Source organism: Molothrus ater, chromosome 17 (genome assembly GCF_012460135.2).
Source record: "Molothrus ater isolate BHLD 08-10-18 breed brown headed cowbird chromosome 17, BPBGC_Mater_1.1, whole genome shotgun sequence".
In the NCBI taxonomy this organism is placed as follows: Eukaryota; Metazoa; Chordata; class Aves; order Passeriformes; family Icteridae; genus Molothrus; species Molothrus ater.
The window spans coordinates 13,033,028-13,047,116 of record NC_050494.2 but is presented as its reverse complement, the minus strand read 5'-3'; the positions used below and the strand labels follow the sequence as shown (position 1 = coordinate 13,047,116).

General features: G+C 46.9%; 1 protein-coding gene across 1 annotated transcript; it reads right to left on the bottom strand.

Moving 5' to 3' along the window:
• Window positions 1-4,296: 4,296 nt before the first annotated feature.
• On the bottom strand, window positions 4,297-12,097 carry CBLN4 (cerebellin 4 precursor). Its single transcript, XM_036396034.1, has 3 exons — window positions 11,179-12,097; window positions 9,212-9,328; window positions 4,297-6,739 (listed from the first exon to the last, which is right to left on the bottom strand). The coding sequence occupies exons 1-3, from the start codon at window positions 11,446-11,448 to the stop codon at window positions 6,542-6,544; spliced, it is 585 nt and encodes a 194-aa protein (XP_036251927.1). The 5' UTR covers window positions 11,449-12,097; the 3' UTR covers window positions 4,297-6,541.
• Between the last annotated feature and the right edge of the window lie 1,992 nt (window positions 12,098-14,089).

The window sequence follows — 14,089 nt, the reverse complement described above, 5'->3', positions numbered from 1 at the left end:
AGATGCACAGCTCAGGCTTGGAAGGGAGTGACCCCAAACCCATGAAATCACTTCAGATTTTAGCTCTGGCCTAAACATCCATCCACTGCCTGCTGGGTCCTGCCCTGCTTTTCTGAGTGCTGATGATGGAAAGACCCCTCAAGATCTAATTTGCCCTTATAAACAGGTTTTGGGATCTGTTTAGAGTCTGTTTCCAGGCATTTTTCCTGGTTTGTCTCTCAGCATTCAGAAGACACCAATAATGGCTACATTTCCACGTTTATTCAAGTGGGATTTGGGTTGTCATCAGTTTCTATCTCACACCAAAATTCAATCCATCTTTATTCAGCTTCAGAACGTGCTAAATTGTTCAGTTATTTTAAAGCTCTTCTTCCTTAAGGCTTCTGAGTGAAATTCTACATTTATTTAATAAAGCAGCCAGGATTTACTACACCAGTGCTGGTAAGCACTTTTTACTCTCCTCAAGATAGATTAGAGTTGACTGGAGACTCTTTTTTTTTGCTACAGCTGCACAAGTTTACAAGTCACAATTGAATTACCAAACTGAGGAAAAGAAAGATTATTCCTGTGGGTGCAATGCAGGTTGCAGACTTGTTTTCTTTTAAAGAAGATTTTAAAGAATTAGCAATAAATGCTATCAGCTGCAGCTAGAAAATGATGCTGACTTACTGCTTTGTGGGGACCCTCCTGGGCATCATGAAAAGCAAATTCCTTGGCTGAGCTTTCCAGAAAAAAACCCCAAAAATGCCCTTTTGAGCACCTTAAACTCAGATCTACTACAGAGGAAAAAACTCAGCTTGGAGGCACCCCTGGCTTGCCCCTGAAGCTGCACAACCTGCAGTGCTTAAAGAGTTATTGATTGGTTTGTTTATTGTTTAAACAATGTGCTCCTGTCGTCATTATTGGAATGTTACTTCAGCGAGTTTTGCAGGTGCTGCTGCACATCAGGCTTTGCTCTTTTTTCCCGCACCTAAAAAAGAATTAAATATTGTGTGAGCCATCACTTTTTTTTTTTCCTCTCCCCAAAACGTGTTTGCTGCCTTTTGTCCCGCTCTGCTGAGCAGCCTTTCGCTGTAAAGCCTCAGATCAGTGACATTTCTCCTCTCAGGGCGAGCTCCTGACAAACCATCAGAGTTTAGAGGCGCTCCCAGTTGTTCTCTTGGCTGCTGTCATTACTGGAAACCCCATTTGAGCCTCCCCCGTGCCGGAGCCAGGACTGACACCTACCAGCACAACAAAGCCTTTTCCACCAGAGGGATGTGCAGGGCTGGGACCGTGTCCACAGGGGCTCTTGGGTGAGGGAAGAGACGAGGATCTGACTCCATGATTCAGAAGGCTGATTTATTATTTTATGATATATATTACATTAAAACTCTACTAAAAGAATAGAAGAAAAGGTTTCATCAGAAGCTGGCTAAGAATAGAATAGCAAAGAATGATAACAAAGGTTTGTGGCTTGGCTCTCTGTCTGAGCCAGCTGGGCTGTGATTGGCCATTAATTAAAAACATCCAGCATGGGCCAATCAAAAATCCACCTGTTACGTTCCACAGCAGCAGATAATCAATGTTCACATTTTGTTCTTGAAGCTTCTTAGCTTCTCAAGAGGAAGAATCCTAAAAAAAGTACTTTTCATAAAAGTTGTCTGCGACACAGGATATTCAATCCAGCTCCTGAGCACCAGAGTCAGGCTGAGAGCTCAGCACAGCTCCTGTCCTGACACTGATCAGAGCTGCAAACCCTCAGCTGTCCCTGAGACCTGAGAAAGGCCCTTCTGCTCACTGAGGAAGTGATTGCTGCACAAAGAGGAGCTGACAGCTGAACCCTGCCCACTGAATCAGGGTTTGCAGCAGAACAAGCCCAGAGCGTCTCACTTAACCACTATTGAATTCCAGGCAGCAGAGATAGATGGACTTGGAGTTATCTCCTCCAGAAGCCTTTATTATTGTGCTGGAAATCCATTTAAGCACTGCACAAAAAGTAAAACACTCAGTGCTGCTGGAGAATTCATTTCTTACCCAGCCCTGATGTTCCTCAGCATTGCTGTGCTTTAGGTATTCATTCTTCAAATGTTTCCATTACTTGGCTTTCTAGAAATGAGCCAGAGTTTATTTCTCTCCAAGGAATGAGGGATGAGGTGTCTTTGAAGAGATCTGTAGCTCGTGGTATCATCTCCTGTTCTGCCTCTAAATCTGGGCTGCACTGAGCAGTTCCACCCTGACTCCGATCCCTGCAGCTGCTCCCTGGAATTGTTTCCATTTCCATGGTATTGAAGTTCTCTTCAGTGTCTTCCTTCAATGCCCAGGGAGATTTATTAATGAAAATAAAGGAAAAAAAAAGTCAAAAATTGCACAAATTTCATAGTGTTGGGTAACTGAGCTGAGTTGGTTAATACCAATAAATCCTGATAAATACTGAATGTTTATCAATATTTCAATATTGATTTTAAATATTTGTGGTTGTCTGAAAGTCCACAGGGAGGAGAGGGAAGGGAAGGGAAGGGAAGGGAAGGGAAGGGAAGGGAAGGGAAGGGAAGGGAAGGGAAGGGAAGGGAAGGGAAGGGAAGGGAAGGGAAGGGAAGGGAAGGGAAGGGAAGGGAAGGGAAGGGAAGGGACTTAGAGCTCCTTGCATTTATTTCTCTGTTCTAAAACCTGCTTGTAAAAATATTCTGTGTGCAGGTGTGCTCCTCTGGGGGCTTAAAGAAAGAGTTGGCAGCTAATTGGGAAATGCTTCAGGCATCTCACACTCTTCCACTGCATTCATCTTTCTAGGAATGCTATGTAGATAAAATATGGAAGGGGAAAATACAGCAGAATTCCATTTACTCCAGAACCATCCTTTGTATCTAAAAAATGTCCTGTCTCAGAAAAAGAACTGATCTAGCAAACTGAACAGGACCAGGATTGGATGTGTGGGCACCTGGGAATCATTTCCCAAACCCTGTTCCCATTTTCTCAGTTGGTTGCAGCACTTGCTGAGCCATAAAAAGGCCAAAGTGATTGAATTAACTCTCATAAAATGTTCAGACACTGCTAGAAAATGATGTAACCACACATAAAGCCTTGTTAAAAAAAAAAAGGGAATATGTTTTCCTTCTCTGTGTTTCAAGATTGGTTTTTCTTTTTTATTTAGCGACAAAAGAGCTTGTGAAAATTTCAAAGCTGCTTCAGTAGCTTTTCAAAAATACTTTTGCCACCAGGTTCTTTTGAGCAGGATTTTTTTGGGCTCTGCAGTTTTGTGGCTTGTGCAGCCCAGATTGCTGCCAGCACATAGGATGCAACAGACAGAGCAGATTCTGCACTGGGGGAACAGAGGCAAGCAGGGAGAGCTGGCTCCAAACAGCATTTACATCCCTGAGGAGTGAAAGAAAGGAAAAAAAAGAGAGGGGATTTCCCCTTATTTTCACCAAAAAAACCATGGATAAAATATGAATAAACCAGATTTTAAAAGGTAACAATCCTGCTCTCGTTCATAAAGAAATCATTGATAATAAAATCAATCTCTTATTCACAGAAAGTAACTTCTTTCTTTTGTCCTTACCACGTGTGGCCGAGAAGTTTTCTGGCACAATCAGCATTTGTAAGGTACAAAGCTCCTGCAAAGTGGGTGAAGGATGTGGGTGTGGATCCTCACCTGGTGCAGCAGGGAGAGGATTGTGGATTGTGCCCTCTCCAAAATCAAAGAGGATTTTACGTCAGCTCTAACCCCTACAGAGCAGCCCAGGGCAGGGCTGGAGTTCTTTGAAATCAAACCTCCAATCATAAATATCCCTAAAAAGTGAAACGTCTCCTGCACTGGTGCCCCTCAACAGGAAAATGCTGTGGCGGGACATGGGAAAGCAGAAGGAGAAGGAATTTGATTTTCCAGCCTCTCTCTTCTGGGAGCAGCTCCTGCTGGCACAGCTGAGGTGGGACAGCACAATAAAAATGAGGGCAAGATCTGGTAGCTCAGGTTGTGTCTAAATCCCACAGTTTGTTCTTATTTAAATGTTTAAGTGTGACCTGGCTGGCCCTGCCTCTGTGTGATCACAGCAGCTCCACTTAAACCTTTCCTTTAGCCAGCAAAACAATTAATTGGCAATTCTGGTTGCAGAAGCTTTTCCATCAAAATGAATCCTTCAGTGAAAAACTCCCCAGTCTCTCCAGCTCAGGTTTAAATAAGCATTAATGACTCTGAAGAAATCAGAAATGTTTTGCTAAGGGGCAATCAAAGCAATATTGAGACAGCTCAGGATTATTGCTGGGTGCTCAAGCAGCCTTTAAATCTCATCTGTTCATGAATTAAAGAAGTTAAATACATTTGATAATTCAGAAATTATACTGACACCTTTAATGCCATTTTTCTTCTGTCCCAGTAGCAACATTTCTTTTACATTACAGATATATCCATGGGCAGGGGGAGATGGCAGATTTGACCAATTTTATACAAAATACCAATGCTCCCATCTGAAATAAACTCTTAGGACAAGTAACCTCTTTATAACATCATGCAAACTACGATCTGCAATTCCAGGTGGTTTGGATATACATATATTTATATACACACATCTGGGGGTACAGCAGTAACACATTTTGATTGGTCATCACAACTTTTTAAGATTTTTCAGCAATGTGAATCGTTTACCTTCTTGCCAGGTCCTTCCACTTCTTCCCCAGCTGCAGTGGTCAGTACAGCAACAAAATTGTGTGTAAAAAACCACCTTCTATCCGACTCACAGGAGTGCAAAGTGCCCACCCACCCTCCTGAAACAGCCCAAAATCTCCTGTGTGGTGGGTGAAAAATCAGGAATTTGGGCACAAAGCTGTGCCACCAATTCCCTGACATCTTCTCAAGGAGCACCAAGCAGCCATAAATCAGATTTCCAATCAGTGCAATACCAACAGGACACACTGCACTCTGCCAGCAGGGGAAGGAGTTGGAAACAGATCCCAAAAGCAGCAAATCCCAGCCCAAAGTGGCTTTCAGGGAAGCTCCCAGGTGGCTGCAGACGCTTCCCCCACACACATTTTCAAATATACAGAAATTTTTAATTTAGAACCACATCCTTCATGATATGCAAGGCACAAAGATCCATCAATTCCGTGTATTTGGGGCACAAGGGATGAAGGTTTCATTAGCAGCTCATGTGAAAATCACTTTATTGAATATATCAATCTGATGGCACTGGAGTTTGGTGCTGATGGCAGAACCTAAAGCAGAGGTTTCATAGAAAATCCTTTGGAATCAATGTGATTCTTAACACCATCTTCAGTGAGGCCAGGATTTCTGCCTAAATTCTATTTTTAAATTAAATGCATAGGTTATTTCTAGATCACTCTGATTACTAACTAACTCATGGCAGCTTTTCTGCCTCCCGGGATATTTCCTGTGAATCCCAAAAGCTTCCATTTTGCATATAATAATTATATCCAATAAAAAAATAGTATGAAGTGAAAATCCTCCCAAAATCCAAATGTCAAAAATTCAGCTAACATATATTAATCTTTATTATGGAACAATATGACAATAAATAAGTTTATGAATTCACATGACCTGTACAAAAAGCTGGGAAGCTCTTGCACCAAGTTAGGTACCAGTTATTTGCCTTTCATATTTGTTAAACAAATAATCTAAAATTTTATACACCTGTGGAGTTAAGGCAAAACCAGATAAGACCTTTAACACAACAGAAGGGCTGGAAAATACACAGAAATACAAACAAGGGGGATCTCATCTCCAGCTGACAAAGTGGTTGTGTCTAAGGAAGGGATCCCTCAGGAGCTGAATAAAGCAGTAATGATCAATCAAGTTAATTAAAATTGAAGAACAAGTGTGAGGTGTCCTGCAGGGCAAAGCTGTTCAGCCAAGCCGTGCCTGCATGCCCACCTTCAACCCTGAATGGTTGGAATCTGCTTTTCCTTTTAGGAACCAGTGGAAAAGAGGAACCCCTTCCGTACCCAACCAGAACACATCCACGACCCCTCAGATTCATGGAGGCTGGGCTTGGCTGGGACTGAGCTCAAATATTTGGGTGAACCATCCAACACACAACACAGAGAGGAGAGCTCACGTCAGCCCCTCAGCAACAGGAACGACCTCTCTAGGACAAGGGAATGGGTGATGGCAGCGCAGCCCAGGACACAAACATGACCAATATATCAACACACAGCTCTTTGGCAGCAACACACTAACTCTTGCTTGAAGTCTGAACTCAAACCCTCCTACATGAGAGACTTGGTGCCAGTCTTTTCACAGATAAAGAAAATCCATTTCTTCCCTGAATCCAGGAAGGGAAATTGGAATAAATCTTGCAGGCAGCTCTAGGCCGAAACCTTAAGCGTTGATATTTATTGTCTGCTTTAGTCTCAGGCCAAAGATGTCGTATTTGGACACACAAAACTCTGTGGAACTTCTGAGTAGTTCAGACGGGGCCAGAATCCATGGAGAGAATCCAAAATCACCCACGAGGAAGCAATAAAGAACCATCACTCCATGATGACAAAAACGATCTTCATGGAACAAGGATGAGTCCACACCTGGATGAACGGCACGGGAAAATGGACTTTACAGGGGGAAGACCAGGAAGCCAGAGAATGTCGAGTACTGCCACCCACCAACCAGATTGCCTTTCTCCAGCTTCAGGTAAACCTTGTCCTCCTTGTCCAGGTACAGCAGGACCCCGTTGGTGGCGGCCTCACGGGTGACGTCCTTGTCCCCAGCGAAAGCAGAGATCACTGGCTTCCCATTCAGCATCAGATTCACCTGCAAGAGAGCCCCTGAGAAGCTCTAATTGACTGCAAAACATCAAGAACTGCCCCTGAATATTAACCACGGTGCAAGGGCCCGATCTTCAGTGCTTTTTGGGTTGTTTGAAACTAATAATGACATTTATTTATACGTGGGTGTTCATGAGCTGGACCTGCAGCTGAGTGAGGCATCACCACAGCTAGTACAACTTTGCCTGTCTCAAGGGTTATTTAGTCACACAGAAAAAATAATAAATATATACTTTCAAGAAATTTGGGCACCCGGAGATGTTACATGAGGTGTCAGAAGCACCACAGTGGGCTGGGAGCTCACACTTCACTGGAACAAAATGTATGTCCCTCTCAATACTTAGTTCTGAAGTTTAGAACAGATTTAACTTTATAAACTGGCTCCATTTTTTCTATAAAACACTTCTGAGGCCAGCACAGCCTCTGCTCTGAAAGCAGCATCTCTCAATAAAGATGGGCAGGGCCTGGGGGAATGGGCAGATCCAGGCATTTTTCATTTCCCCCATGGCAAGCTCTCAGCTTTGCTGCTTTTCCTTTCCAAGCAGCTCTAATTCAGTCACAGGGGGTGAATTATGGGATGCTTACCCACATCCACTGTGCTGGCCCTGCATATGGTCCCATTAATTTTAATGGGAGTCACCAGAATAAATGAGTGCTCAGCAGAAGTCAGGGCAGCAGAGGCTGGTATTTATTTGGGATTCACCTGTCTGGGAAATCCACTTAATCAGGTGTCTCCAGGGAGCCAACTGCAGTTTAATGATATTTAATGGCTCTAACAGATGTTGTGGGGGCAGAGCAACATCCCTTGTGTGGGGAGCCTGCAGGTGATTTAGTGGGATGGATGTGGCTGGGATTCAAACCAGTTTCATCCACTGCAATGGTTTCTGGTTCTCCTCCGCATTTACCCCACAGGAAAAGGGCATCAGGGCTTTACTCATTGCTTGGCTTGGGTTTCTCACTCTTTCTGCTCCATCAGGTTCCCCTGGAATCATCTGACAGGAATTTAATCACACCAAAAGGGCACATGACAGGTCTGCAGGGGATGGTCTCACACTGAATGCTCTAAAAAGGGCCAAGCAAACCCATCCATCACCTCAGAACCTCTCATCCATGAAAGATTTCATGCCATGAGCCACAGGCTGGAGCATTCCCTGCCACAAGCCCCAAACTCCCAGGTTTGAGCTCCTGGTTTGTGAAATTCCAGAGTCTGAGCTGGACTTCCAGAAGCCAAGGCTTGACATCTTTCTTGGCAATGGGCATTTTAAATCCACTGAAGGGGCTGACATACAGTTATTCAACCTTCAGCATGCCAGGGAGTGAAAAGAACACTTTTTGAGCACATTAAACAGATTAGAAGCTCATTGTAGAGATTTTTGTGAGGGCAGTGTTTCATTTAAGGCTTTGTCATTGACCTGGCTGGAATTAGGATTTTCCACTGCGCACTGAAGGGGCATTTCCCCAGAGAGGGGCTCGTGGCTGTCACCAATGCCAAGAGATGGGGCTGTGGCTGTCACCAGCTCTCTGCCATCTCCACTTCCCCAGGAGCCTCAGCAGCACCCCAGAGAGGGCACAGAGAGATTCCTGCAGGAATCCTGCTCAGCTCAGCCTGGCAGCCCCTAGAGCACATCCAGGAGCAGCACAGAGCCGGGGAGAGCTCAGACACCTCAAGGGACCTGGAGCTCTCCTGGGTGGAAATGGGAGAAGCCACAGAGGTTCCTGCAGCTCTGGAAGCCAGAGGTGTCACAGCAACTGTGTCACCTGGCAGGGAGGTGAAGGAATTACTTCAAGGAATTTGCTGTTGGCTCAGCAAGGGGGTGTTCAGGAATTTAAAGCCTTTTCCCTCTGGTGTTTAATCAGGCAGCTCCGTTGCTATTAAAGAAGTGCAGAATTACCCCTTTTCTCTAAGACATCACACACCTTTTATACACTGTGTGATGAAAAAGGGAGTTTGAATTGCTGTAAAGGTTCCTTAGAAGACATTGCTATAGGGACATAACCAACCCTGGTCCTCAGCACACTGAGGGCATAACCAGGTACCTGGCACCAGATGCCAGGGCACAAATTGTTCCAAAACCACTCAAATCTGGTACCCACAGCTCCTGTGCCCCACACAGTGAGTTTAACCTGGAGCCAAACACGACTCTTCAGCAGCATTTCAGGGAAACTCAGAGCTCTCTTTTACTCTTGGATCATTCATTCTGTGGAATGCTTTATGTCACCCAGATATTCATGGCATAGAAGTGAAGTTGTGGTTTTATTTTATCTGAGGTGAGGATCCTGCCTTATTTCTGTTCATTTTAAATTAATGGGCTCTACTGCCAGGAAGTCAACACCACAGGTTGCTGACAACAAAGCTATTTTTCCTTAAAATCATATTAAATGCTCCCATGCTCAGTCAATATTCTATCCTAAACAAACCAGTTAAATAAAGATTTTATAATCATGCTCATCAACATACCTGAATTGTTTGACTCTGGTAGACTTTAATTACGTGGAAATTGAAACTGTAAATTCCCTTCCGTGGTGATACAAAGACAGACTCCAACGTGAAAAAATTGCCCACATTTACAAGGATCTACAAACAGAAAAATACAGCATGGGGATTAGTACAGGTAGTGAGTGCTAAAGAAAAACACAGATGATCTATTTTAGAAACCATTTGCCCATGAAAAATCTAATTTACATCTAAGCTGGTTTATTAATTTTCTCTGATTACTTTGGAATGACTCATTAAATGGGTATTCAGTTGTATTTATAGGACAACTTTACTGCAAACAAACTAAGATGGGAATTATTCCTTACTTTACTACTACACCATCCCTCAAGTCCTTTCTTCCACACATGTTTTAAAGAGGTATTTTTGTTCATCATTCCCCAAAATGACATGAAAACACCAATTCTGGGAGTGGCACATGGCTTTTGGCTGAAGAGCAGTGGCCAAGCCAAGGCTGCCTTCCCAAGGAGCCAGGTGTGAGCAAGGACTGCAGGAACAGCAGGAGTCAAACCCAGCTCAGCCGGGCTGAGCCCCTGGAGCACCTGGCACAGCCCAGCAGAGCCTGCCTGGGAGCCCTCACCTGTCTGTGCCAGCCCTAACAATAATTGGGGTGTAATTAAACAGGGAGAAGGGACACAGGGGAATGTGCAAGATGAGTGCACCACCCATATGCTACATGTCCTCTGTAATGACTGCATTTTGCTCCTTACCACCTAATTATGCTTTATTTTTAATGGATATTTTGGGGCTCCTTTGTGTCTGGCAGAGCCCTCGGAAACCTCCAGGACTGTCCATAGAGGTTTTGGGGTGATTTTTAATGGATATTCCCAGGCTCCTCAGAAGCCTCCAGGACTGTCCATAGAGGTTTGGGGTGATTTTTAATGGATATTTCCAGGCTTCTTTGTGCCTGGCAGAGCCCTCAGAAGCCTCCAGGACTGTCCATGGAGTTTTGGGGTGATTTTCGGTGTCAGCACTACGCTGTGGGGCACATCTGGCTCCAGCTGCCACCACAATTGACAGGGACAAGAAGAGCCACCAGTCGCAATGACTCCGGGAGCTGGAATTACAGCGTGTGCTGGGACCTGCCCGTTAATATCAGTGCTGGGCTGAGCGGAGCTGGACCGCCAATTGTGCCGGGAAAGTTAAAGCGTTTTCCCTTAGAATTCTCTCTCCTTCCTCCCTCAGAAGCTGCACAAACCATCTAAACCCTACACAGGCTGCGCTGAGCTGCCTGTCCCCAGCCCTCGGGGCGATCTCACCCCGCTGGTGACACCGAGCGCTGCTCCCGCGGCACCTACTCAAAATCTAAACCCTACCCAGGCTGCCCCCTCCCGCGGCACCTACCCAAAATCTAAACCCTACCCAGGCTGCCCCTCCCGCGGCACCTACCCAAAATCTAAACCCTACCCAGGCTGCCCCTCCCGCGGCACCTACTCAAAATCTAAACCCTACCCAGGCTGCCCTCTCCCGCGGCACCTACCCGAAATCTAAACCCTACCCAGGCTGCCCCCTCCCGCGGCACCTACCCAAAATCTGAACCCTACCCAGGCTGCCCCTCCCGCGGCACCTACCCAAAATCTAAACCCTACCCAGGCTGCCCCTCCCGCGGCACCTACCCAAAATCTGAACCCTACCCAGGCTGCCCCTTCCCGCGGCACCTACCCAAAATCTGAGCCCTACCCAGGTGCACTGAGCTGCCTGTCCCCAGCCCTCGGGGCGATCTCACCCCGCTGGTGTCACCGGGCGCTGCTCCCGCGGCGCCTCCGCGCTCGGTGCCGCTTCTCCCGCAGGTGCGGAGGGGCCGGGGCCGCACTCGGGGAACCTCCGCAGCCCCAGGCTCATCGGGCCGTGCCCTGCCGCTCTCCCCGGGGCGGATTCCGGCTCGGAGCCGGGATGCGGGAAGGGCACCTGTTGATGCGGGGGATGCTCACCTGGTCGAAGTAGATGATGCGCGTCTTGTTGCTCATCTCGGAGGGCTCGTGGTTGGTGCTCCGCACGGCCGAGAAGGCCACCTTGGAGTTGGCGGCCCGCACGGAGATGCCCAGCGGCGAGGAGGAGGACGAGCCCTTGGCGTCGGGGGCCGGGTTGGAGTCGCACACCACCAGGCACTTGCCCTCCAGCACGATGGGCTCCGTGTCGTTCTGCGCGGAGGCGACGCGGCCGCCCAGCGCCAGGGCCAGCAGCAGCAGCCGCCAGCCCATGGTGCGCACCCGCGGCCGCTCCGCGCCCCGCTCCGGCCACCGCGGAGCCCCCGCGCTCCTCTCCTCCTCTCCTCCCACCGCCGCCGCTTTATGCCGTCTTCTTCCTTTTTTCTTTTCTTTTTTTTTTTTCTCTTTTTTTTTTCTTCCTTCCCTCTTTCTTTCTTTCTTTCTCTCCTCTGGCTCTCTTTAAGCTGCCCAGAGAAATCCGCGCCCCGCTCCGGCCACTGCGGGAGCCTCCGCGCTCCTCTCCTCCCACCGCCGCTTTATGCCGTCTTCTTCTTTTTTTCTTTTTTTTTTTTTTTCTTTTTTTTTTTTTTCCCTTCCTTCCCTCTTTCTTTCTTTCTTTCTTTCTTTCTCTCCTCTGGCTCTCTTTAAGCTGCCCGGAGAAATCCGCGCTGCCCACAACGCCCTTTCCTCCCCTCTCTCCACATCAAAAAAGAGCGTGAGAAAGGGAGGCGGGGGGAAGCAAAGCCCTCAGGTGAATTATGGCTGAGAGGGAGGAACGAGGAGCGGCGGAGCAATGAACCCGTGAGGCGCTGCCATGCCTGCCGCTAATTCCAGCTGCGGGTCCGGGATGCTCGGAGCGGGGAGTGGGAGCTTCCCAAAGCTGCCAGATGCTGCTGTGATAGCAGCGGCAGAGCTGCACACTCCCCTCCCCTCTCTCTCTCTCTCTCTGTGTCTCTCTCTCTCTGTGTCTCTCTTCCCCCGCTCCTCTCCCCGGCACAAATCCTCAAATCCACAAATCCCCCCCCCCGTCCGCAGCGCTGAGGTCACTGCAAACCTGCCCAGCTCTCACCCAGCAGGGCCCCTCGAGGTTTCTGTGGCAGTGTTCGGGACACAAGACAGATGATGGACTTTGCACCTGGTTAACATGAGGGATTTGATACCAGGATGCCTTGGCAAAAGCAAAGGGAACTTTGAAAATTAGACCTGGATTGCGAGAAGATGAAATCAAACGGGTTTACTGGAAAAAGAAAACCCCATTAAACTCTGCAAGCAAGAGATGTTGATATATGCATAAGTTTGTGTGTGTGATTTTAACCTAATCACTGCAGTACACGTTACTAGCCTGCCTGAAATAGTATAGAAGTGTTTGGTGTGCAGAGCTGAGGGTGAAGCATTAATTCTGCAGAACTCAGCCAATCTTTGAGAAGCCATAAAGCAGCCAAAATTCTTAGCAAGCATCAAACTCCCTAAAATTCGGAAGGCCAAACTCAAATTTTAAGGAATCCCATTGGTCAGGCAAGAGGCAAAAATATTTCTGTTTTTAGGAATGCATCAATATCCTCTTGCTCAGTGACACAACAAAGGTGGGTGGAAGGGTCCAGCAGGGAAGCAGGATTTACTGCAAGGAAAGGAAACAAGAAATCAAACAAATACTTGCAGCACAGCTTTGTACCTCTTGTAGAAATTTGATCTGCAGATTAAAAGATTCACTCCTGCACACATGAGGACTCCAACAAAACAAAGCCATGGCAAAAGTATTTATTGTAAATACAAATGTATAAATAGTTCTGCACTATTTCAACATCTCCTGCTTCAAACCTCTTCTGTCCCTGGCCTTAACAGTGCACAGGTAGCAGCAGATATAATTCCATCTGCACAGAAATTTCAATTGGAACTTGAAACTGCTGATGATTTTGAGAGATAGTGGTTTGTCAGAGATTAAAAACTTTACAATCATTTTAGAAACCGGGTTTTGATTTTGCTTTGTTGTGGACAATGACATCAGGCGTCTCTACAGATATTCCTCCTAAAATCCATTCTAACCCTGCTCTCTGCCAGTTTGAGGCCATTCCCTGTGTCCTGTCCCTCCACCCTGTCCAAAGCTTCTCCATCTTTCGCTGCAAGGCCACTCTGAGCCCACCCCAGAGCTTCTCCTGTCCAGGTGAACAGTGCCAGCTGTGCCAGCAGAGCTGCTCCCTCCCTCTGCCCACCTTGGAGCCTCCTCTGAGCCCTCTCCAGCAGCTCCAGCTCCTGGATGAGTTTCATGGGAGTAAAAGGGGCAGGAATTTGGCCAGGGGACCCCACAGGTGGAGCAGTGCAGAGCTAGGCTGTGGCCATCAACTCCCTCCAGGTGCTGCCCCAAGAGACATCAGGGCTGTCAACAATATCCCTGATCCACAAATCCACACCTAAGGAGCAGCCGGGAGAGCCCCTGTCACCAAAACACCTGATCCACATCAGGAAACGCCTCCTCCTTTTTCCCACCCAAACAGCAGGAAGAGAGCTCCAGGGCTGTTTGTTACAATCCTTCTCTGGGTGGCTGAGCTGGGCTTTAATTGCTGAGGAAATGAGGGAAGTTTGCAGGGGATGCTGTGTGAGAGGTGAGCTGGAAAGTGGAGATTGCATTTAATTCATAAGCAGCAAGGTTAATGATTGCTCTTATTTCATCTGACAAAGAATTCCTCAGTATTGATCCAGCTCCCTCTAACAGGGATTTTGTGTTTCTTCCTTTGAAAGAAAAATGAGTAAAATAAATAGCAACAGCAAACAACAATGGAAATTCAGTTAGATTAAGCTCACAGCTTCTTTCCCTTTCTGGACACACACTGTGTGCCTGAAACTGCCTCCAGTTGGGAGAATTTTGCTGTTTCACAGGAGACTTCCAGCACTGGGGCAGCTTTCTGACAGAGGGAAG

Excerpts from the sequence above, each read along its gene's own strand:
- CBLN4 (XM_036396034.1), bottom strand. The coding sequence starts at position 11,448 with ATGGGCTGGCGGCTGCTGCTGCTGGCCCTGGCGCTGGGCGGCCGCGTC. Across the intron at positions 9,329-11,178 it reads GCATCATCTACTTCGACCAG|ATCCTTGTAAATGTGGGCAA; the intron begins GTGAGCATCCCC and ends TTCTGTTTGTAG. Across the intron at positions 6,740-9,211 it reads ACCAGAGTCAAACAATTCAG|GTGAATCTGATGCTGAATGG; the intron begins GTATGTTGATGA and ends GCTCTCTTGCAG.